The sequence below is a fragment of the Podarcis tiliguerta genome (assembly GCF_965153285.1).
Source record: "Podarcis tiliguerta genome assembly, chromosome: 5".
Classification (NCBI taxonomy): domain Eukaryota; kingdom Metazoa; phylum Chordata; class Lepidosauria; order Squamata; family Lacertidae; genus Podarcis; species Podarcis tiliguerta.
Genome location: NC_139538.1, coordinates 47750608 through 47772804, shown reverse-complemented (window position 1 = coordinate 47772804; position 22197 = coordinate 47750608). Strand labels below are relative to the sequence as shown.

Here is a 22197-nt window from a genome sequence, read left to right as displayed (position 1 = left end):
TAGCACTTTGATCCACAAGCTTGGAGGGTTTTTTATACGGAGAAAATTGGATGAGAGGCCCGATGGCCGTAAAGATATTTTGTACAGAACCTTGCTATATGTGGTATGTATCTTTTTCTTAATTCAAGGCTTGTCTCTGCAAAGTATTTGAAGAGCCAGGCCGCCATTTCAGGCTTGATTGTGGGGTGTGCAGGTTTGTGGCAAGGTTCAACAGTTAAATAACAAAAAAGAAGAGGAGGTAGCATTTTAAATGTCTTAATAATTAAGAATTAGTTGCATCTAAACGTGTGTGGTGTAAGATACAGTTGAACAGGGTTGGGGAGTCTCTGGTCTTCCATATGTTGGAACACCCATCAAGGATGATGGAAGTTCCAATATAATGCAGGTTCCAATATAATCTGGAGGGTGTTCTTTATATCAGCAGTAGGTGGTGGGATATGCCCCTTTGAAGAAAAAGAATGGAGAATTACTCTGTGTATTGTTTATTAATTGCCTTCCACATATATGTCTTAAGGCAATGTACAAAATATAATAAAAGCAGTTAAAAATAGAGCAGAAAATGACAGCAAATAACCTTTTAAAAAACAATACAGTGCTACCTAGGGTTACAGACGCTTCAGGTTACAGACTCCGCTAACCCAGAAATAGTACCTTGGGTTAAGAACTTTGCTTCAGGATGAGAACAGAAATCACGCAGCAGCAGTGGGAGGCCCCATTAGCTAAAGTGGTACCTCAGGTTAAGAACAGACCTCCAGAATGAATTAAGTTCTTAACCCGAGGTACCACTGTACAATACAAAGCAAACATGTTTTACACAAGTTTGTGATGCTGTTGTTAGTGGTGTTGTGTACTGTATGGAGCATCTGCAGAAATGCCTGTACCTCAGATACCGAAGCAGTGTCGCACATTTGAATACCCTTAATTGGTAGTCCTTTCAGCAGATGTCAAGAACACCTATGAACTTGCAGCACTCATTGTCCTTCTATGTTATTGTGTAATCCCAATAAAACTAATGGGATCACTGCGCATGGACTAGAATTATATTGTGCAATGCTGGGCTTGGTGCCATCTACTTTGCTAGAAATCCTGTGTAGGTTTTCCAGTGTCTCGAGTCTCAGAAACTGGTTTAAAAGGGTGTGTGTGTGTTTTATACACTTTCTTCTGTTCCCTGGAAAAAAGTGACTTTCAAAGAAAATGAGGATTGAAAACCTGCTAGTGAGTTTGGATGCTCCTGTGAAAAAGCACTCACACCCCTTCCTTTAAGAAAGGAAGTGATTTCTGAATATTTGGGAGATTCTTTAGGCAGCAATATAATAGTTTGCAATTGCGTACAAAACAACAATATAGTAGTTTTACAAATACTTATTGGATTGGAGGATTAGTCGAATTCTGGTGGCTACTGAGCCACAGTACAGTGAGGGTGTCAGCAGGAAGAAATAATAAAAAAATGCAGCAAGGGAGGATATTATTACAGATATAAAAAAGGAACGCAAATAACTTGTGTCTGACTTTTTGGTTGTTGTTCATTCTTCATTTAGCATATCCAAGAGTTGCTTCGCCAGCAGCAGTTCTTAGAGATATTCCTGGAGGGCACCCGGTCCCGGAGTGGAAAGACATCCTGTGGAAGGGCAGGCCTTTTATCAGTAGTGGTGGACGCTCTGTATTCAAATGCTACTCCAGACATCCTAATCATACCCGTGGGAATATCCTATGATAGAATCATTGAAGGCCACTACAACAGTGAACAGCTGGTAAAAGTCTTTGGAATGCTGTTGTCCGCTCAGCAGATAATCAGATCACTGTCAGTTGTAACCATCTTGGTGATAAAAATGTGTTCCCTTTGGTCAGGAAACAGGGCCTTGGAAACATAAATTGCATGCTGATCTTCGCAAATACTTATTTGTAGCAAGTCGAGATACAAGGGAAAATGACATCTGAATAATGATTTTCATAAACAGCATTTGAAATATCCAAATAGATGTCTGGCTTAGAGGAAATGGCCCAAGTGACCACAATGCTTTTTACGATGCTTGAGCTGTTGCCCAGATTTATTTCTGAGCATACTTAGGTGGCTTGGATTTATGAACTTGTTTAACATTAAGTAGCTTTTAGATGCAATTGTTGAACTCCCTTGCTCTCCTGATGTTTCACAGGGGAAGCCCAAGAAGAACGAAAGCCTTTGGAGCGTGGCCAGAGGAGTCTTCCGAATGCTGCGGAAGAATTACGGCTGTGTTAGGGTAGATTTTGCTCAACCGTTTTCTCTGAAAGTAAGTTCATATAATATGAACATAATTTCTTATTGCAGGGCGACACCTATGGTGATAAAATATTCTTAAGACTATTTGTCACTAAGCAAGAAAGAAAAATTGGACTTCATGTGAACTTCTGTTCTGTCTTAGTCAGCCTGGCCCAGTGGTCTGTTCAGCTGTGGATCCTGGTCCATTCAATAATACCTGTCCTGTTTTCTTGCATACCTTGTTGGTTCCTTCTTCCAGAGTTACCTGTGGATGTATTTTCCCACATCACCCCTTTCTTACTCATACTGTTTCATTGCGCTTTGGTATCTGACCATAAAGTTGCTTCAATGGAGCAGTTTTACTGACCCACAGATTGAAGCTATCTCTCAGTGTGGGGAAGAGAAATGATTGCTTGCCTCCTGATTTCAGAAGAGCTTAAGTCTTCTTACCTATGAGCACAGGAGAACTCATTTCTCTTCATCACTAGGACAGAATGGAAACTCGTGACCAGTCCAATTTTATACTTGAAAGTTTGTCAGGATATATAGCAGGCAGTTTGTAATTTCACAAGGTGGGAGGCGGGGAATGCATGCATAGGATCTAAAATTGTTGAGTTGTTTTGATTGGTTGTGTTTGTCACACCCCTACCACAGATTCCATCATACGTGTAACTGTTAGAAGTTTTTAATAGCAATAAAGCTGCTGAAGAATGCAGAGATAAATCTTTGATTCTACAGTTAAAATATAATTCACTTACAGCTGAAGGATAACAGCACTTAAGATGCACCAACTCTAATAGTACAGAAGAAGATGTGAAAAAAGGGTGCTAATATTACCAGTTCTGCATATCTAGTGTTGTAGTCTTTAGCTAGTTTCTAAAAGAGATTCCACAGAAGCCGTTGGTCTTACTTCTCCGCTTCCAGCCATAAACCAATTTTGTGTGCGGATTGGATTTCCAGGGGGCTAATAATAAACAAATTAGAATTCTTAAGTAAAAGGAAATCAATGGGATGCCAGTCAGGCCATTGTGTAATTTTGCTGCCTGAGAAATGTTGGCTCCCCAAGGAATGTGGTATGAGCTAAGAAAAAAGTTGCTTCTTGTCACTTTTTCAGCTGATGGAAATATGCAGGGCACTTCTAATTAAGTTTTATTGCAGCGGTGTTCCTGACAGGTAGCTTTGTATGCATAATTTAGCAAGCCAGTAGAACATAATCCCCTTCTGTGTTCAGAAATTCGAAATAAGTGCATATTGCTTTAATTCCAGTACCTCCTATCATTTACACAGGGATAGCTTCAGGATTTATTTCCTTAATGAGTTCATAAATAAGTCAATTTCACTGAGATAGCAAGGTCTCATATCCTATAATATTAATTACCAGTGGCATATATTTATTCTTCTCTGTTCTGTATTCATATAAAGGTGTTCTCACAATTTGTTCTGCACTTTAGAAAGCCTTAATTCTATCACAACTCCTGCATGCCTAAAACTGGCTTTATCAGCACACCCAGCAAGCTATACATATGTTTCAACCTGTGTGTAGTTGGATATAATGGGTGTCCTTCCACTAGCACAAGGGTTTCTTATGCAACAGAACTTCCCTTCCCTCTCCTTTGCCTGCACATCCTTGTGTCCTCCCTAAATCTGTTCTGGAGTACTGGCTGAAACCCCAGAACAGATTCAGAGGGACACAGGGGGAGGAGAGGGAGGGGAAGTTCTGTTGCAAAGCCCAAAAGTCCTTGCACTAGCAAAACTTATGAAGATACTGCCCAGTATCATATTACAGTGGTACCCCGCAAGACGAATGCCTCGCAAGACAGAAAACCCACTAGACGAAAGGGTTTTCCGTTTTGGAGGTGCTTCGCAAAACGAATTTCCTATGGGCTTGCTTCGCAAGACGAAAATGTCTTGCGAGTTCCTGCGATTTTTTTCCCGCTCCCCACCCCCTTTTTCTAAGGCACTAAGCTGCTAATAGCCTTTTAGTAGCTAATCCGCTAATCCCTTAAGCCTTTAATAGCCGCTAATAGCCGCTAAACCGCTAATAGTGCTAATCCGCTAATCCGCTAATGGGGTTGCTTCGCAAGACGAAAAAACCGCTAGACGAAGAGACTCGCGGAACGTATTCTTTTCGTCTTGCGAGGCACCACTGTATATTTGAAAATACTTATTTGTACAGGTGTTAGGCTTTGTAACTATTGCTTCACATCCATGTCCACTTTTCTTGGATTTACTTGTCTTTTTGCAGTTTGCTTGCCTTTCAGTGTAACCTGTAAAATGTTATACTGTAGCCTCTTCTTATAGCTGTCCCAGGCCCCAACTCTTAAGACTCTCCCTTTGATCACTATCAGATATGTTCTACTCCCAATTCTGTGTCTCTGTTTTCATCCTTGGTGGGTTTAATATATTTTGCAGAAGGGTTATGGCTAGCATGTCAGTCAATTGACTTGTTAAATATTGTCAATTAACCAGTTAGTTCTTTCTGTTATTTGACTGTAGTCAGATTCTCCATGAAGCCAAAGATGCCACAGTCTGGGTGGCTTCACGACTTTTAATTGTAGTGTCATTTGCTAGCAGGGACAGGACTCAGGGCAGTGTTCCCCCTTGTATTTCAGTGATTGGGTACAAAGATTTCCCAGCTAGCCACCAGCTGTAACTACAGGCTTCTCTGATCAGAAATGGGAACTTTAGCAACCATTAGTGGCAAACCTCTTTGCCTTGGACTGCTCACAACTCAGTCTCGCTTGCTGCAGGAACCAGGAAATGCCCCTTTGCCCTGTCAGCTCTGCAAAGATCCTGTGGCAGATTGGACTCGCATCTGGAAACTGTTTAACTTCTGAAACTGCTTAACGTCTTTAAAAGTTAATCATCGTTGTGAAATTAAACTATATCAAAGCTGTTGATGTTTAAAGTGTGCAAACTTGTAATAAAGGTTAATGCTTTAGAAATATTTGACAGTGTTTTCACCAATACTTCAAATGCCGAAGACTTAGATGAAGCTATGGAGCCTTATCTGGAATAAGATTATATTGTCTTGAATGTGTATCTTCATAGTGCAGTGCATGCAATGTTGTGAGAACAAATCTAAATAAGCTATTTAGTAAAGGCAGCAATAATAGAGGCATTTTGGTGACAGAACCACTAATAGAGAACAGAACTGTAGTTCTGTTACCACGGATGTGGATCACCTTAGCATTTCTCTTCCATCTTTTCAAAGAAGTGTGGTTTTGATGGGTGCAGTGACTTAATACAAACATAACGATCATTTGGAGCATCTTCACTACTATCGTTCCAGTGGGTGTCCTTTTATTACCATGTTGTTGTTGTTCATCATATCACCATGTTGTTTCTAATCAACCTTTTAATCAGCACAATAATGCCTCGGGGGCTACTCATACTGTTTAGAATATTCATGCAGTATTACTTAAAGACCACTAATTTTAAATATTTTTTTTAAAAAAATAGGTTGTCTTTCTTATGGCTGTCATTTCAGCACCTTCCTCCTCCTCCTCCTCCTCCTCCTTTTAGCTACCTACAGATTTACTCCCAAACACTTCCTACCATATTTAAACTTTTCTTTAAGGAATCTTTACTTTTTAAAAATCTCATAATTGTACTTTTAATGTTTAGTGCTAATGACATTGATTTTTTTAAAGATTTCCTTCCCCTCCAAAAAATTGTGTACTCAGGTGAACTGTCCCGTCAGTTACTTGTGCTTATTAATGTAGATGGAACATAGGGAAGCATGTACACCCAAAAATTGTTAAATCCTTCAAAGTGCGTAAATGTCAATTTCAATTCTGCTTACTGCTTACAGCTGAATAGCATTGATTAGTTAATGCTCAGGACATCACAGAGGACCAAAGTTTATTGCAGAAATGTTGCCGCTTCAGCATCTCTTTCCTTGAAATCTTAAATACGTTTTCTTTATCCTACTTTTCAAAGCTACTTTCAGTGGTGAGTAAGATGGCTGTTGGAATGCTACATTTTTTCTGGGAGAAATACATGAATAACATTGTGTATTTGCAGGAATATTTGGATGGCCAAAGCCAGAAGCCTATGCCTGTGCCTATCCCTCTTTCTCTGGAGCAAACTCTCTTACCAGCTGTGCTCCCTTCAAGGTAGGACTGAGCTGCGAAGTTTGAGCAGCACGGAACAAGTTTATATCAGCCCATGATTCTGAGTCTTTGAAATGTTCTCTTGTAGGCTTGGTTGAACTGGATCAGGTTGAATTTAAACAAATATTATCACAAGATCATAGTGGCCTGGTTCACGTGTCATGCTAAGCCTGGCTTAGCAAATGCTAAGGCTTACTGCAAACAAACCACAAGTTGTCCCACAGGCAATCAAACAATGGCTTGTTTCATTAAAGAAGTTTCTTCCCAGCCTACACACTTTCTTGAGTGCCTCTGTGGAAAACTAGTATTGTCATCAGTGCAGCCCTTTGCCATTGCCTGCCTGCACAAACAGAGCAGGAGATCTCAGAGCTCTTTGGTAAATCTCAGCAGCAGCTGAGCCATACCAGCTTCCCTTCCTTTCCCCTACTTAAAGGAACGCCAACTGTTGATGTTGTAAAGCTCCTTAATCATTTCTGTGCACGGTTTTGCTGAGAGAGGTTTCTTCTCCTCCTATACTCAACACTGGAGCTGGTGCAGTAATTTCCCTCCCTTAAGAGTCAATGGAAGGGATGTTTTTAAAGGAAAAAAGGCATAGAAAGCCTCCATCATCACCTGCTTTGGCCTTAGCTAGTCAGCAGGGTTTGGGATGTGGAATCTCCCACCACCACTGGAATGCTCCTTGCAGTGTTAATCCTAGAATGTCTACTTAGAAGAAAGTCCTGTGGAGTTCAATCGGGCTTTTCCCCAGATAAGTGGGAATAGGATTGCAGGCTTGGGTTTTAGCCAGCAAAGTTGGCCCTTTAGTGACTGGCCTTCAGCTTGTGCAACTTGAGTTCCTGTCCCGCATTCTGTCCAAAATCTGTACTGGGGATTCCTCCAGTTCCCTGGAGCAGTTCGGGAAGCGTGAGAGGAAAGGGAGAAGTACAGTTGCACAAGAGGAAGCCTTTGCACTAATGAGATTATTTTGTTGGAAGCAATTCCAAGTCATTAATCTTCAGTAATTCATGCCTGTTAGGTACTGGATTATAACAGGCAAAGTTGATGGACTGAAAGCTTCTTTCTTGGTTTTTTGCAGCACCTGTTGCAAAAATACACTCGTGTATTAAAAGACGACAAGCTTGTGCAGACTTGCTGATATGAGAGAAAAGATGTGTATAAATAAATTTTGGTGCGTAGCTGTCATCCCACCCTTAATGTTGCATCATGATGCCTTTGAGTTGTGATACAATCTTGGAGCTGCTGTAGGAGTCTAGAATGTCTCTAGGCTAACATGCAACGGCTTGAAGATGCGAGTAGTTGTAGAAAGATTCACCTTTGTGTATGTGTAAGAACTGGGAGAGCACTTGTGTCAGACAGTAGTGGACAAAATATGTTTGTTTTTACATATTGATGCTTCTTGGAGCCTAAAGCAGCTTTCAGGTAGTTTTACAGGTGCCTCCCTTCTAAGCATCTTACAAACATGATCTTAAGCAGTCAAATAGTATGAGGAATTGTAGCCTACACTCAAATACACAAGATGTCATTACTGAAATATTTTTGTGCTTTGAGCCTACGAGATGTAATAATTTATCTTAGAACTGTAAGCCTAAATCATCTTTGTATGTTTACTTTCTCTAGACCTAATTATGTGGTAGAAGAAGGTACAGGAGCTGCACTTCCTGATTCCAGGGATTTATCCTGTGAACCATTGAGAAGACAGTTAATCGCTAACTTGGCAGAGCACGTAATGTTCAGTAAGTAGCTGTTAAAGTTCAGATATGACTCTCTGCTTCCATTATGCTTTTATATATGGCAGGGCATTCCTCTTTCAGAACCCTGTGCCCTTGTTATAAAAAAAAAATTACATTTTATCTTTTTCTTCGTTTTGAAGGGTCTTATTTTGAATGGGCCTCTTAGTAAGGCTTTTATTTCATCTGCTAGTCCTGAGGCAAGTAGTGACTTCCTTTTGCTATGGTGGTTTATTTTCGTCTTTTGCACCTGCAATACTTTAATATAGGAAGCAACCCAGATGTTGTGGGAACACCACATCTGAATTTCTTGTGAATGGGTAATTCACAAGTAGCCCTGAAGATAATTCTCTACTTCAGATACCTTAAAAAAAGAAAAGAAATTGAGTGCACGCATGCATTGCAACCCTGTACAGGTATACTCAGATCCATTCAGTTAAGTGGGGCTCACTGCCAGGTAAGTGGGTATAGGATTGTGGCCGAGGTAACCAGAGTTGTTAAAAAAACAAAAACCTTAGTTAAGCCTGATGTCTATGAGTGCTGGAAAAAGAAAATTATACAGATGTCCACAGTGAAGTTTATACCACTGTGGAAAGGAGCTGTTAGTAGAGCCAATTGTATATAGCAGGGTTGGGGAGCCTGTGACATAGCCCTTTGCCTAATTTCATTTGGTAAGAAGAGAAAAAATGGAGGGTGGGGTGGAGTTGAAAAAAGAACTAGAGGAAGAGGAATTGAGGAAAGCCCTCTGCAAGTGATTGGTTCAGGCCTGGCAAGAGCAATAGGTCCCTTTTCTGGCACCCCACCAGAAGGGTGGGGTGGGGGCATAGAGTATGTGTGTGTGAGAGAGAGAAGAGTGGTCCCATCTCTTCAGGCCCTGCCCACCTCCAGCAGATTAGCTTTGAGGGAATGCAGCCCAAAGAAAATGCTGCCTGCTCCTAGCTTTGAAACATTTAAGTCACAGTTGAAGTTCAGTTGGCTTTCTTTCTGACAAGTCTCGTGCACTGCACTGTCGAACATGTTAAGTCGTTCGGTATAAAATCACAAAAGATTGCTGTTCGTGGTTCATTGACGGCTATCGTTTTTGTTCCAAGTTGTCTTCTACGCACTTCAGTTGCATGACAAAAGTGCCTGCATAGCTTTATTTTGTTTTGTTTGCTTTTAGCTGCTAACAAGTCATGTGCTGTGATGTCAACACACATTGTTGCCTGTTTGCTGCTCTACCGACACAGGCAGGTAAGGCTGCTGTGCTTCTGCATCTCTGAACATCTCTCTTGATGACAGCTTTTAAATGTCAGGGATGCTTGGCATATCCTGTATCCTTGTAATCCACGTTGTATCCTGCTCACCTCTAGGGTTGGAGGTGTCAAAATATTTGCCCAAGTCCCATGCCAGCTGGCCAGCTAGTTAGGCTGTGGATCCCATTGTGTTGTTGTTGTTTGAATGTTCTGAATTGGTCATAGTCATCTCATGAAGATCAAACTTGTTAGTAGTTACTGGATGCCAGCATTATGTCAGCAGCACTATGTGCAGAGGTTCCTTTCTAGATCCTCGTACATTTAGTGCAAAGGTCTGCAGGGGTTTCTGAACCTGAAGTTTCTAAGTCTTCCACAGAATTTATTTAGAACTCCCTGTAGACCTCTTCAAGAAACCTGCATTGACAAAGGGGCTTTCAAGTGCATCCTGACCCAATCCACAACTTTAGCCCTCAGAGCTTAAGTATCCTGTAAAAAGGTAAAGGTAAAGGACCCCTGACTGTAGTCCAGTCGCAAACGACTCTGGGGTTGCAGCGCTCATCTTGCTTTACTGGCCAAGGGAGCCGATGTTTGTCCGCAGACAGTTTTTCCGGGTCATGTGGCCAGCATGTCTAAGCCGCTTCTGGCGAAACCAGAGCAGCGCATGGAAACGCCGTTTACCTTCCCGCCAGAGTGGTACCTGTTTATCTACTTGCACTTTGAGGTGCTTTTGAACTGCTAGGTTGGCAGGAGCAGGGACGGAGCAACAGGAGCTCACCCCGTTGTGGGGATTCAAACTGCCGCCCTTCCAGTTGGCAAGCCCTAGGCTCATTGGTTTAGACCACAGCGCCACTCTACTGTTAAATTTTGTACTACTCTGACTTATTTCACTTCTTATCCTGTCTTGCATAGTATAACATGTAATCTGCTCGTCCTACCTTCCCCTTAGACATGGTGAGAATGCAATGCATATTCAGGGGCAATAACTGTGTGTTTAGGTGACCCAATGGAAAGGAGCAATTCTCATAGGAGAAAATGCTATTTGAATAGTTTAAGATTACGCAAAAGGTCAACTTGCTGGCATTTGTAACAATGGCTCAGATGTTTAAGGCTAACAAGTGAATGTTACTTCTGTGGAGGCCGTTACAAAAATGATGAGTTTCTCATGACTGCGGTGGAACACACCATATTGGTTCAGGGCAGTGGTTCAGAAGGTGTATTCACTGGTGCTGTGGAATCTGTCTGTAACTTCTTCATTAAGCATTGTTGCTGCAGTGTTTCTTGGAAATTACTGTAAGCCAGGTGTGAAGAACCTTTGGCCTGCCAGATGTTGCTGCGCTACAGCTCCAATCATCACTAGGCCAAATGTTCCCCACTCCTGCTCTATGCAGCCTTAAAGGTTTCTTTAACATGGTGACACAGACTAGGTGTGACTGTAAAACTCAGTTTCTTGTAGTAAAGAGGTGACCAAAAATAAAAATAAAACAATGCTGACATGAAGTATGTGCTAGAATTGAGTCCAGTTCATATATAATGTTGAGCTGAGAACTATTTTGACCTTTTATTTATATTTATGATATGGATATGATAGTTGAATAGACTAGCCCAGCCTAAATTAGCTGGAAAGGGTTTGGAAACACCTCAAAGTGCCTAGACCAGGGCTCACTGATACCTTGTCACTCATAAAGGCTGTCACTGGTGCCTCTGGGCAGATGTGCCAGACTCTAGCCCTCCCTGAAAGAAAGTTGTAGAGTAGGTGTCTCCTTAGAGATTTCTGTAAAATGAGAGTGTGGTGTTGCCACTTTGTGTATATTTTTCCTGGCACTGAGGAATGCTCCCTGCTGCTATTACACAGCAAAAGTGTGTGTGTGCATGCACAAAATCATAATTGTGTGATCTCCACAATCGGGAGCAGGAGAACACAGCTGACTTCCGATGGTAATCATAAGGTTCTCTGGGAAGATTGTGTTTCTAACTATGTCTTACACCTGCCCTTCTATTCGAAGCATTTTGTGTGATGCCACAGCCTCCCACTAGCAACTATTTTGTGACTGGATCCCCCAGCACACTCTCAAAATTTGAAATGTGCTCCCAAGTCCACAAAGGTTGGGGACACTCAGTCCTGGAAGATTGGAGCCAATTAGTAATTCAAATACACGGATTTTGAAAACTGGAAGTATAGATAATGGAGTTTTCCATATTCTTAAAAGGTATTTTATAAAAAAGATGTACTGTCTTGGATCTTTTGGTTGATTTTCTGCAGGGAATTGATCTTTCCAAGCTGGTGGAAGATTTTTTTTCCATGAAGGAGGAGGTTCTGGCTCGGGACTATGACTTGGGATTTTCTGGGAATTCCGAAGATGTTGTCATGCATGCCATCCATTTGTTGGGGAACTGTATAACTATCACAAACACCAGCCGAAACAACGAGTTCTTCATCACACCCAGCACATCCATTCCTACTGTCTTTGAACTCAACTTCTACAGCAACGGGGTACTGCATGTCTTCTTCAAAGAGGCCATTGTTGGTATGTTCCAAAGCCGAACTAAGAAATTATGAGTTCTGCACCTGATAGAGAAATGCCAACATTTCATATACTGTAGTGATTGCTGCTGCAAGGATTATTGATCTAGCTGTCATTTGAAAGGCAGTGTAGTGTCTTCTCAAGGCAGTGAATAATTTTAAAGGTGTGGATAGCACATTTTCTTCCTAGTTTCCTTCCCTCTTCTGTACATTGTCCTAATTTCAAAATCTATTGTAGTTTGATCTTACTTTGCAAGAATTGTTTGTTTTTTTTATTGAAAAATTACCATTTTACTAATTGTTTGATTTTGAGTTGATTTGTTTTTAAATGTAGCTGTTTATGTGTTTTTTCTTTTCACTTCAGCTTGTAGTCTCCATGCTATACAGAATAAAAGGCACAGAAATGGCATCAACGGAATCCCACCAAACATGATCAGTCAGGAACAACTGGTCCGAAAAGCTGCCAGCTTGTGTTACTTGCTTTCCAATGAAGGCACTATTGCACTGGTAGGTTTGGGGTGTAGGAGTGTGTGTGTGTGTGTGTGTGTGAGAAACCAAGTGCTTTGCTGCTACTGCCACATATCGTTGATACTGTGTTAAGGTGTTCAGCGGCAATTAGAGGTACAGTAGTACCTCGGGTTAAGTACTTAATTCGTTCCAGAGGTCCGTTCTTAACCTGAAACTGTTCTTAACCTAAAGCATCACTTTAGCTAATGGGGCCTCCTGCTGCCTCCGTGCTGCTGGAGCCCGATTTCTGTTCTTAACCCGAAGCAAAGTTCTTAACCTGAAGCACTATTTATGGGTTAGCGGAGTGTGTAACCTGAAGTGTATGTAACCTAAGGTACCACTGTATATCTGAATTCTGAAAACTCTTTGAAAACCTGAAAGGGAAAATGAAAGCAAGAAAAATCTAAGGCTCTTGATAGTAAACAAAGATAGTTTGACAGGTGTTGCACAAGGAGGCAAGCAGAAGTATGAAAACAGCTGCATATGGTGGAATGTATACATTGCTTTTTCCCCTAGAAAGCTGGGGGCCGGTACTCGCCATGAAGTGCCACACTTTTTAACAACAACTGAAAGAGGTGCTGGTAATTGATTAATTTTTATAGTGAAAGGTTTTTAGAATGTTGGATTGTTTTGATTGTTGTTAGCTGCCCTGAGCCCAGCTTTGGCTGGGGAGGGCGGGGTATAAATAAAATTTATTATTATTATTATTATTACTGTGTGCCCTTGAGTACCCCCTACCCTCTGAAAAAAAGCCCTGAGTATATATGGTATGTGAAATGTTAAGCTGAATGCATAGGATGGAAGAAACTGGGAAGTGCAGCATGGGGAAAAACAGGAGATTGCATTAACAGTGAACTTGTGTATTTGATGAACGATATACTTGTTTGGGGGTAAAAAGTGGCAGGGAATGAGGACTTGAGAATAAAGACTGTGTTTGGGTTAGAACGGATATCATAGCAGCATTTTATTGTTGTCATGGCTTTGATTCCATGAAATAGGAAAATGCCAGAGAAAATATAAAAGCAAGACAGTCCGTGTAAAAATATCCACAGCTCCCCCCCCCGGCCCCCCCACCTCTTAATTATTTGGGGTACTGGGAGAGCTTGGGGTAAAAGAGGGAGAAAGAACTCTTCTAGAAATAGAAGGGTCACCCAGGGGCAAGTCCTGCTTTCCACAGGCAAGCAAGTGACGATTTGGAACAGGGCAGTTAATGCCAGGGGGAGGGAGGGGGAAGATAGGATGGATGAGCTTCTGTGAATGATTAACCTGACTTGTTCTCCTTAGCCCTGCCAGCTGTTATGCCAAGTGTGTCATGAAGCAATTGAACAGTTCATACAGTATGGCATTCTTTTGGTAGCAGAGGTAAGTTGCTGATGGTTCGCATTATTCCAATAGTTAATATCCTGCCTCTTGCCTCTGAGGACTGATAACACAGAAGGAGGCAGCCTAGTGTTCCTGCACACCTAATTTTAGCATCCTAAGCAGCTTGCTGGACCAAGGCCACAGTTAAAGAGATCCTAATTTCACATCTTCCTGAGTATATATTGATTTTTCAACGGGAATACAAAAAGGGGGGAGGTTTTGCACACCCATGTATGCACAGAGTGCTTTTTAACTTAAATTTATTTTTAGTTCAGGGCCCAGGCAGCCATTAATGGAACCTAATGGGGAAGTCAAGTGAATTTTCCAATCCTTCAGTGGGGTGGGTGAATCTTCAATTTCAAATCTTAATCAGGATTTGAGGGGGACGGGAAATAAGCTTTTTAACCAATATAATACAGTTCAAACGTGTAACATCAACATCACCATCATTTATTACAATTTATATCCCACCTCCCTCCGTCTCAATTTAGAACTCTTTTGGGGAAGTAGTTCTATAAAAGTACTAGTAATGGTTCTCACTATTTTTTAAAAGCAAAAGTCAGAATCATTAATCCTAATATTAGAATATGTTCTTCTCAACCTTGGCATATGTCAGCAATGAAATTAGGCTGCAGTTCTTGGTCCCTTTGAGTAAGCCTCATTGTATGTAATGAGACCTCTTTCTGAGCAGATATGCATAGGATCACATTGCTAGTGGGTCCCCCCCCCCGAAAATCATTAAATGTGTCTTGTTACCTTTCGGTTTGGGTCAGAATCCTATCAAATCATTTGCCTGATTCACTTCATCTAAGTTTTACACTGATTCTTTTCCCCATATTGTGTGGCATTGCCTTATTATAGGATGTTCTTATTTTTTCATTATGGTAGCTTTGTTAATTTTCATTGCAAATGTTTTCATCAATGTCTTGTAATCTAACATTGGGCCCTCTAGAAGGCACTGTTCCCTTTGGTATTGGTTCATAGTTTTTCCCTTTCTGTTTTACTATCTACGTTTGTATGTCTGTATCTGTGTGTGGGAAATCTTGAGAAAAATGGGGGAAATGTTATAGTAAATTTTGTTCTGTTATTTGTTATGATTAGTGGGGAAATTATATTCTCTTTTGTTGTGATTAGTGAACTTGTTATACTACGAGATATTTACTTTTGGACTTTTGAAAGTGCTATAATATCATTGAGGTCTTCTATGTATACTGTTTCTAACACAAAACAATGTACCTTGATGTGCTACAGTATATCTTAAAACTTACCAAAGATAGCATATGGGGAAGTGGCTGACTAGATTTTGAAGAGGTGATTGCATTTTGCTCCATTAAAACAGAGGCTGATTTTAATCATCACAATCCAGTGTTGTATGAATGGAACAGACTTCCATTTGCACAACAGAATTATACCTTCCTGGTGTCTTGACTTCTCAAACTTGTTCATTTTATAAATGTGCAACTTGTTCATTTTATAAATGTGTTCAATTGTCTTTCTTTTCTTTAATAAATCAGACAAATGAAGGGGAAAATGGGGATTATACTTTCCTTTGCCTCATGTACACCCCTAAAATCTGCTCCAGAGAGTACCTCTAATCCTCTGCAGTGAATTCTGAGAGTGTGCAAGAGAGGGGAAGATTAAATCTCATGGTGCAAGCTGAACTCTGTTCCACTGGCATACAGAAAGTACAGTGGTGCCTCAGTTTTTGAGTGTCTCAGAAGCCGAACGTTTTGGTTTTTGAACACCGAAAACCCAGAAGTAATTATTTCAGTTTTCAAACGCTTTTCGAATGTCGAACGGTCTTCTGGAACAGATTACATTTGACAACTGAGGTACCACTGTATTGAATACAACCCATGCTTGCGTGTGTTTCTCTTAATTGGGAATAGCCATTTCATTGTGATAGACTTTTATTTATTTATTTTGCTAATGTAAACGATAGAAAATGAACTCAGAGATCAACTTACTGGTAGATTCATTTAGGTGGTTTTTGTGTGTGTGCTACAAGTCTGAACATACATTCATGAAAATGACAATTTATGTCAGGTCTTTGGGCTCATGCATTCTACATATTTGTGGTACTGTTCCTCTTTACTAAATGATTAATATCCTGCAAAAAAGGTCCATCAAAGGAAGCTAAATTTTGTTAAATTTAGCAGACTAGAAAAACCAAATAAGCGGTTTAGCTAAAACCAGTAGAAGCAACAAGAGGAGAGATATCTCTTCTATACTCTGAGGGCTCCTAAATGCCCTTTGAAGCAGCACTCCCTTTGCTTGTTGCAAGGAAACAAGAATGCTTCCTCCCCCAGGCAATATTATGAACATCATTGCTCATAGTATTTTAGTGCTTACTCAGTGGTTAAGTTCTCCAGAGTTCCTTTGGGTCTGATACAGAGGTCTCTGGGAGCTGTAATATTCAAAGTTGTGTGGACTTGCTTTTGTGAAAACTATTGTTAAGGGAATTAATTTGAAGACTGTCGCCTAGGGCATATTTTTTGGAAATTGAGATCGCTTTATAGGGGAAATAAAGGCTTGCCTTTCCTTTGCTTCTTTGCCCCTGTATGGGCTCTAAAAATACACACAGTAGCTGCTCCAGGGCCACCAAAGCGAAAAAATGGTTAAAATGCAGTAGTTTTAGTGAGTGCCTGATGCTTATTGCTTTGCATTCCTCTATTAAGCAGGATGAGCAGGAGGATATTAGTCCTAGCCTTGCAGAGCAGCACTGGGAAAAGAAACTCCCAGAGCCATTATCTTGGAGGAGTGACGGGGAGGATGAAGACAGTGACTTTGGCGAAGAACAACGAGATTGCTACTTGAAGGTACTGCATAGGCCGTAAGAGCACATACTGTTCTGAAGTGCTTCATATGCATAGCTGCGCTGCACAGAATGAATGAGGGAGTTTGAAACTCAGGCATTGAAAAGGACCTAGTGGATTTATGATGCCATCTGTTTCTGTGGTCTACAGTCCATCATTGAGTTTTTCTGGAGCCGCGTTGAGCTTTTTGGCCTCTTGGGATTTTCCCTACTTTGGGTTCCTCTAACCATCCCTCCGTCCTGTTTCTCAGTGCTTTATTGTTGTTACATAGCCATCATAATTAAGCACCTCAGTTCACTAATATGCATATAGATCAGGTATCCCCAAACTCAGCCCTCCAGATGTTTTGGGACTACAATTCCCATCATCCCTGACTACTGGTCCTATTAGCTAGGGATGATGGGAGTTGTAGTCCCAAAACATCTGGAGGGCCGAGTTTGGGGATGCCTGATATAGATAATGTGCACCCCTTGCTATATTGGTTATGGAATGGGAAATAGATCCATTACAGCTTTGCTGCAATACTGCATAATGCTTCAGTTCTAATGTTGTCAGAACTGGGCAGAGCAGTCCAGACCTATGACCTGCCCTGCTGTGGAGGGGGTTTGGATGAACTGAAGGTGTCCGTCCTTCCAGCTCTATTGGCAAGGAAGCCCCACCTACAAGAAATGTCCCAGTGCAGGCAGAAGCTACCACTGGAAAACCCTGAAACAGAGCAGGGCTGGCAAAGACCTGCTGGCTCTTGAGCAGGCTCTGCTGTTATCGCAGGCCTGATCCAGGCCTCTTGGCTGCAGCAAAAAGCCGCTGCTTCTCTTGCCGCCTCCTGCCTGGGCTGGTGCGAGAGACAAGACTGGATGTTGGTACCTTGAGTGACATTTATTTTTCCTTTCCTTTCTTACCTTGCACAGGTGAGCCAGTCTCAGGAGCACCAGCAGTATATCACCTTCCTTCAGAAGCTACTGGGACCGTTACTGGAGGCCTACAGTTCTGCTGCCATCTTCATACATAACTTCAGCGGTCCTGTCAGGGAATCGGAATATCTTCAAAAATTACACAGATACTTAATAACACGAACAGAAAAGAATGTTGCAGTATATGGTATGTCAAACAGCTGCTTTCTGTGGAGCAGCCTTCCCTGTCTTTCAATATATTCTTATCAAAGTTTCCTGTATTCAGCCTGATGTGTGTTTATCTGCCTGCCTTTCCATGTTTACAGCTGAGAGTGCCACCTATTGCCTTGCAAAAAACGCAGTGAAAGTCTTTAAGGACATGGGGGTAAGTGTTACGTTAGCTTCAGGCGCCTTACAGCGCAACTAAACTTACGTATTCCTGTTAATGAGACTTCCTTCAATATGTGTATCGAGGGTTGTAATCTTAGTCCTTAAAAATGGGTAATGTGATTTTATTTTTTAAATATCTACAACTGAGTCCTACAACAATCAAACTACACATCTCTACAGATGTGCACATCCCCTTGTACACCTTTCAAACATTGAATTTCTTCTTCCTTTGCCATATCAATCATGCTTTTGAAGTGCTACCCTTTTACTCATTTAGAAAAATGCTTCTATGGACCTATTTGAAAATGAAAGTTTGACCTTCACAGCCTCTTCCTGCATTTCCCACTTGTTGCTAGTACCCAAATACCATAGCATCCTCCGGTGATATCCTATCTAGATACCAGGTGATAGCCGCTGTCTCTGCCTCAGGAAGAATACTCTTGCCTGCTACACACCTTGCTACATTAATATAAAAACTGAGCAGCTACTTTCTAATATCATCAGCACAAGAGTAAAGCATCTCATTTGAGGATGTAATTATTGCAGTCCTGCATAAATCCACCCCCTGCAATCCTCTCTCCAACCCACAAAAAGTGTGTGTGGGTCATGGTGGGGAGATGGCAAGAATGTGTCATGTTCTAGATTGGTGTCCACATGTGTCCCAGGTCAGTGTGACATGCATTGTTAGAGACATGTGCCAGCCTGCTACCCACCTACGAAGGGGTTCTGAGAAGGATGTGAATCAGTCCTGAAAAACTCAATGACTGGGCCACTGGACTTAAGAAAACACACAGACATGTTCTGAGTTCCTTTGGACACTGTTGGTTTTCAACATGGTTGAGTAGACTAGTGTGCTGTTCTGGAGTCTCTAATATTTAGAACGCTCCAACAAAAAGCAGTTTTGGTGCCACATTTTGTTCCAGACAAATCACACAAATCACAGTCATAGGCCTTGTCCTTTTTTCTCTCCCCGTATGGACACTCAGCATATTCCTTCTTTCAGTGATGTTAACCTATCTACCCATTCTATAAATTCAAGTTTGTAGTATTGGTATTTATGGCAGGGATGCAGCCAGCATTACCGGTGGTCAGTGTTGATGGGATCTGCAGTCAGTTAACAGTTGGAAGGTCATAGGTTTCCCACCCTGCCATAAATATCCAATACTCCACAACTTTTGATACTGAATTACTCGTGTCTAAAAGCATGCATACAGTACTAGTTTTAAAGATGGGTTGAAGTTGGGCTAGATTCAGATGAAGCTCATTCACACATTTTCGTTGTGGGTGCTTTTTCATTTGCAAGAATCACTTGCAAGGGCTGTTACAAATGGTGAGGTATGTTTATAGCCTTGCAGATCATGAAAGTTGTTATTGCAGAAGTGGATTACTTTTCTGAATGGGAAAAGCAGCCCAAGATAACATGGCTGTAGGAGAAACAATTTTGCTGAACAGCTGTGGCGCTGCTGGAAGGTGTTAGTGATGAAACACACTTTTACATTTCCCTTTTAGGTATTTAAGGAGACAAAGCAGAAGAGAGATTCTATTTTGGAGCTGAGCAGCACTTTTCTACCTCATTGTAATCGGCAAAAACTACTAGAATTCATTCTGGGATTTGTTGTACTGTAGAACATTTCGGGTTGACTTTGTCTGCCAGCAAGAAGTTGGTAGACTTGGAGAATGTGACACAAAGCTTTGGGGCTTTTGCTGCTTCCATAATGTGTATAATGCCATTTATGGGTAAGGCTTTATCTGACCCAAACCACTGGAAGACAAGTGCCTTCATACATATGCATGTCTGGAACTACAAGATTTGGTAACCAAGTCAAACACAACATCTTGGATGCAAGAGAAGAGCCATTAATGGGAAAAACACGCAATCACACACACAGACACACACACACACACACACACTAGTTTTTACATGTATCCAGTGTTACATTTGTTTCAAGACTAATGACTGTGACAAGTTGTTTCATAAGTTAACTAGCTCATTCCAGTCTTGACTAATTTTGAGTGGGAGAATGAGTCTAGAACATAAAAATCGTGCAAGCATAGGCTATTCAAGCAGATGCATAACATGGGCATGGAGGTCTAAGTTATGCTAGATTAATATTGCAATCCTCTTGGGTAATAGTATAGAAGGCAATGACGTTTCACAGAGTGGATTATCACCAAATTCACTCCTTTGATAAGCAATAAGCATGGCATTTTTATTAAGAGAAATTGGGTATCTGTCCCATTTCTCCTTGTATTACTAACAACACAACAATCCTTTCCTGTTCTTCTTTTCTGTTTAAAGTTGGGAGCTTGATCATGAAAATACCTTTTAGCTGCCAGCTTTTAATTTTTTTTTTAAAAAAAGCATGCCGAAGTGATAACAGCACTGCACATTAACTCCAGCACAGAACTTCTGTGCCGTTTTAGACTGTGTGTATACTCCACGTTTGTTAAAAGTAATGTTTTCTATAACTCTGTTTATGGATTAAAACAATTAATGGATCACAATATTTTTGTCAGTATTCCCATGCAATTTCCTGTGAGAGGAACTGCTATGCATGTTTCCCAACACTAAATAGGTGCTTTGAATTTTTTTAAAGACGAATTTCTGAACCAAAGTTGCATCATATCAGTGACAGCAGTGGGCAGCAAGCGTGAATAAAGTAGTTTGTTCTTTTACCATTTCCAGTAGAATAGCAGCTGAAATGAAATCCATTTGTTCTAATAAAGCCAACTAGCTACTTAGAGCAATTACATCTCATCCTTGCTAATGTGCACTATTTGTTTAAAACTGAATGTATTCTCTGAGTAGCAATTTTTAAAGATTGTTGATTGCTTCCATTTTAAGGTCAGATAAGTAGGTGCTTGTAAATAAATAACTTTCCTTTGTTTTACCATGCTTCAGTGAACATTTTGGTGTATGCTAGAATGAAGATTGTGTATTTAAATAAATACAACCAAGCAATATATTGCAGATGATGCTTGGCTAATTTTAACGAGAATGTTCTGCCTAATTTTAAAGCAATGAGGGGCTGGGAATTAGTTTGAACCACTAGAAAGTAAAATAGCTTGTTGTCACTAATGATAATAACTTACTACATTATTAAAATGTTTCTGGGATACAGCAGTGTGCATTTGAGTTGTGTTGGTATGTGCAGTACATTGTAATTGCTGGATGTGAGAGGGTGTTTTTCAGCGTAGGCTTCATCAGCAGAGAGACTTTGCATGTGCGGAAATGTCAAGCTGTGAATATTATGCTGGGAGGGGGATGTGGCTATGCACCTACTTGCATGTGGGCTGGTTTTGCTTTTCCGCAAAGGTAAAGCACAAAGCTCTTTTACAATAAAGCTACTAAATAAAATTCTGCCTTTCTGGGGTTTAATCCTACAATCTTTCTTGCTGATAGGTATAAGGCAAGGTTTTTACTTACGTTTTTAAAAATAAGATAATCTGATTCTGGATCTATAATAAAGCTACTTACATTTTATCGCAAGTACAATTGCAACTTGTACTTAGGGGAGTGTAGCTGTACAAGTTAATATAAAGACCAACATTCCAACTTAACATCACTGGACTCTTGCTTGTTGGCTAATATGTAGAATTTGTTCTCCCTAGGGAAAGGGTAACATTACCTTTTATAATCCCATATGAATGATTTCTTAAGGATAGACAGCTTTCCTGCCACAGTAACTATTGCATTCTATTGCTTTACATTCTGAAGTGCAACACTTTCAATTTTTTTAATCTATTGCCTTGCCTGTACAGATTTTTTTTTTAAGTATTTGCATGACATTTTCAGCCATAGAAGGCTTGAGGAGAAGAGTAAAATACTGTAGCTGCTCTATAATTTTGCGTTGTGAAGCCAGGCACTGTCTTGAAGAATGTTAACACATTTCTTTTTCTGTTTAACATTTCCTTCTGTACCTCTTGTAAGAAGCACAGAGCTGCAAAGTAATTTTATTTTAATAAACAGTTTGAAATTGTGTTGTTGTGATATCACTTAAGACATTACAAAGAGCACTCCTTGTTCAATCTCGGAAGGTTCTCTCTAAAGCATAGGTTTGCATACTCTCATAGAATCATAGAATCATAGAGTTGGAAGAGACCACAAGGGCCATCGAGTCCAACCCCCTGCCAAGCAGGAAACACCATCAGAGCACTCCTGACATATGGTTGTCAAGCCTCTGCTTAAAGACCTCCAAAAAAGGAGACTCCACCACACTCCTTGGCAGCAAATTCCACTGTCAAACAGCTCTTACTGTCAGGAAGTTCTTCCTAATGTTGTGTCTGTTAGGGGGGAAAATCAGTCCCTGTTTAGTGGCTTGTAGACCACACATTGCTACTCTGCTGCAAGGAAGAATTGACTTAATCTATACTCATCTAAATACACTATTTTCTTTA

At 40.7% G+C, this 22197-nt stretch overlaps 1 protein-coding gene across 3 annotated transcripts in view; it reads left to right on the top strand.

The window, feature by feature from the left end:
* The window catches only part of GPAM (glycerol-3-phosphate acyltransferase, mitochondrial), a 35467-nt gene extending 13688 nt beyond the window's left edge, over positions 1–21779 (top strand). For 2 of the 3 annotated variants that reach the window (XM_083441699.1, XM_083441700.1), the window contains exons 9-21: positions 4–103; positions 1539–1751; positions 2154–2267; positions 6263–6354; positions 7969–8084; positions 9241–9311; positions 11574–11838; positions 12199–12341; positions 13626–13703; positions 16382–16522; positions 17428–17617; positions 17736–17794; positions 19309–21779. In XM_083441699.1, the coding sequence (XP_083297825.1) occupies positions 4–103; positions 1539–1751; positions 2154–2267; positions 6263–6354; positions 7969–8084; positions 9241–9311; positions 11574–11838; positions 12199–12341; positions 13626–13703; positions 16382–16522; positions 17428–17617; positions 17736–17794; positions 19309–19425 (1699 nt within the window). In that variant the 3' untranslated portion in view covers positions 19426–21779. The remainder of the gene's footprint in view (positions 1–3; positions 104–1538; positions 1752–2153; positions 2268–6262; positions 6355–7968; positions 8085–9240; positions 9312–11573; positions 11839–12198; positions 12342–13625; positions 13704–16381; positions 16523–17427; positions 17618–17735; positions 17795–19308) is intronic. The other variant, XM_083441701.1, reaches the window with a different exon arrangement.
* Positions 21780–22197: the final 418 nt, after the last annotated feature.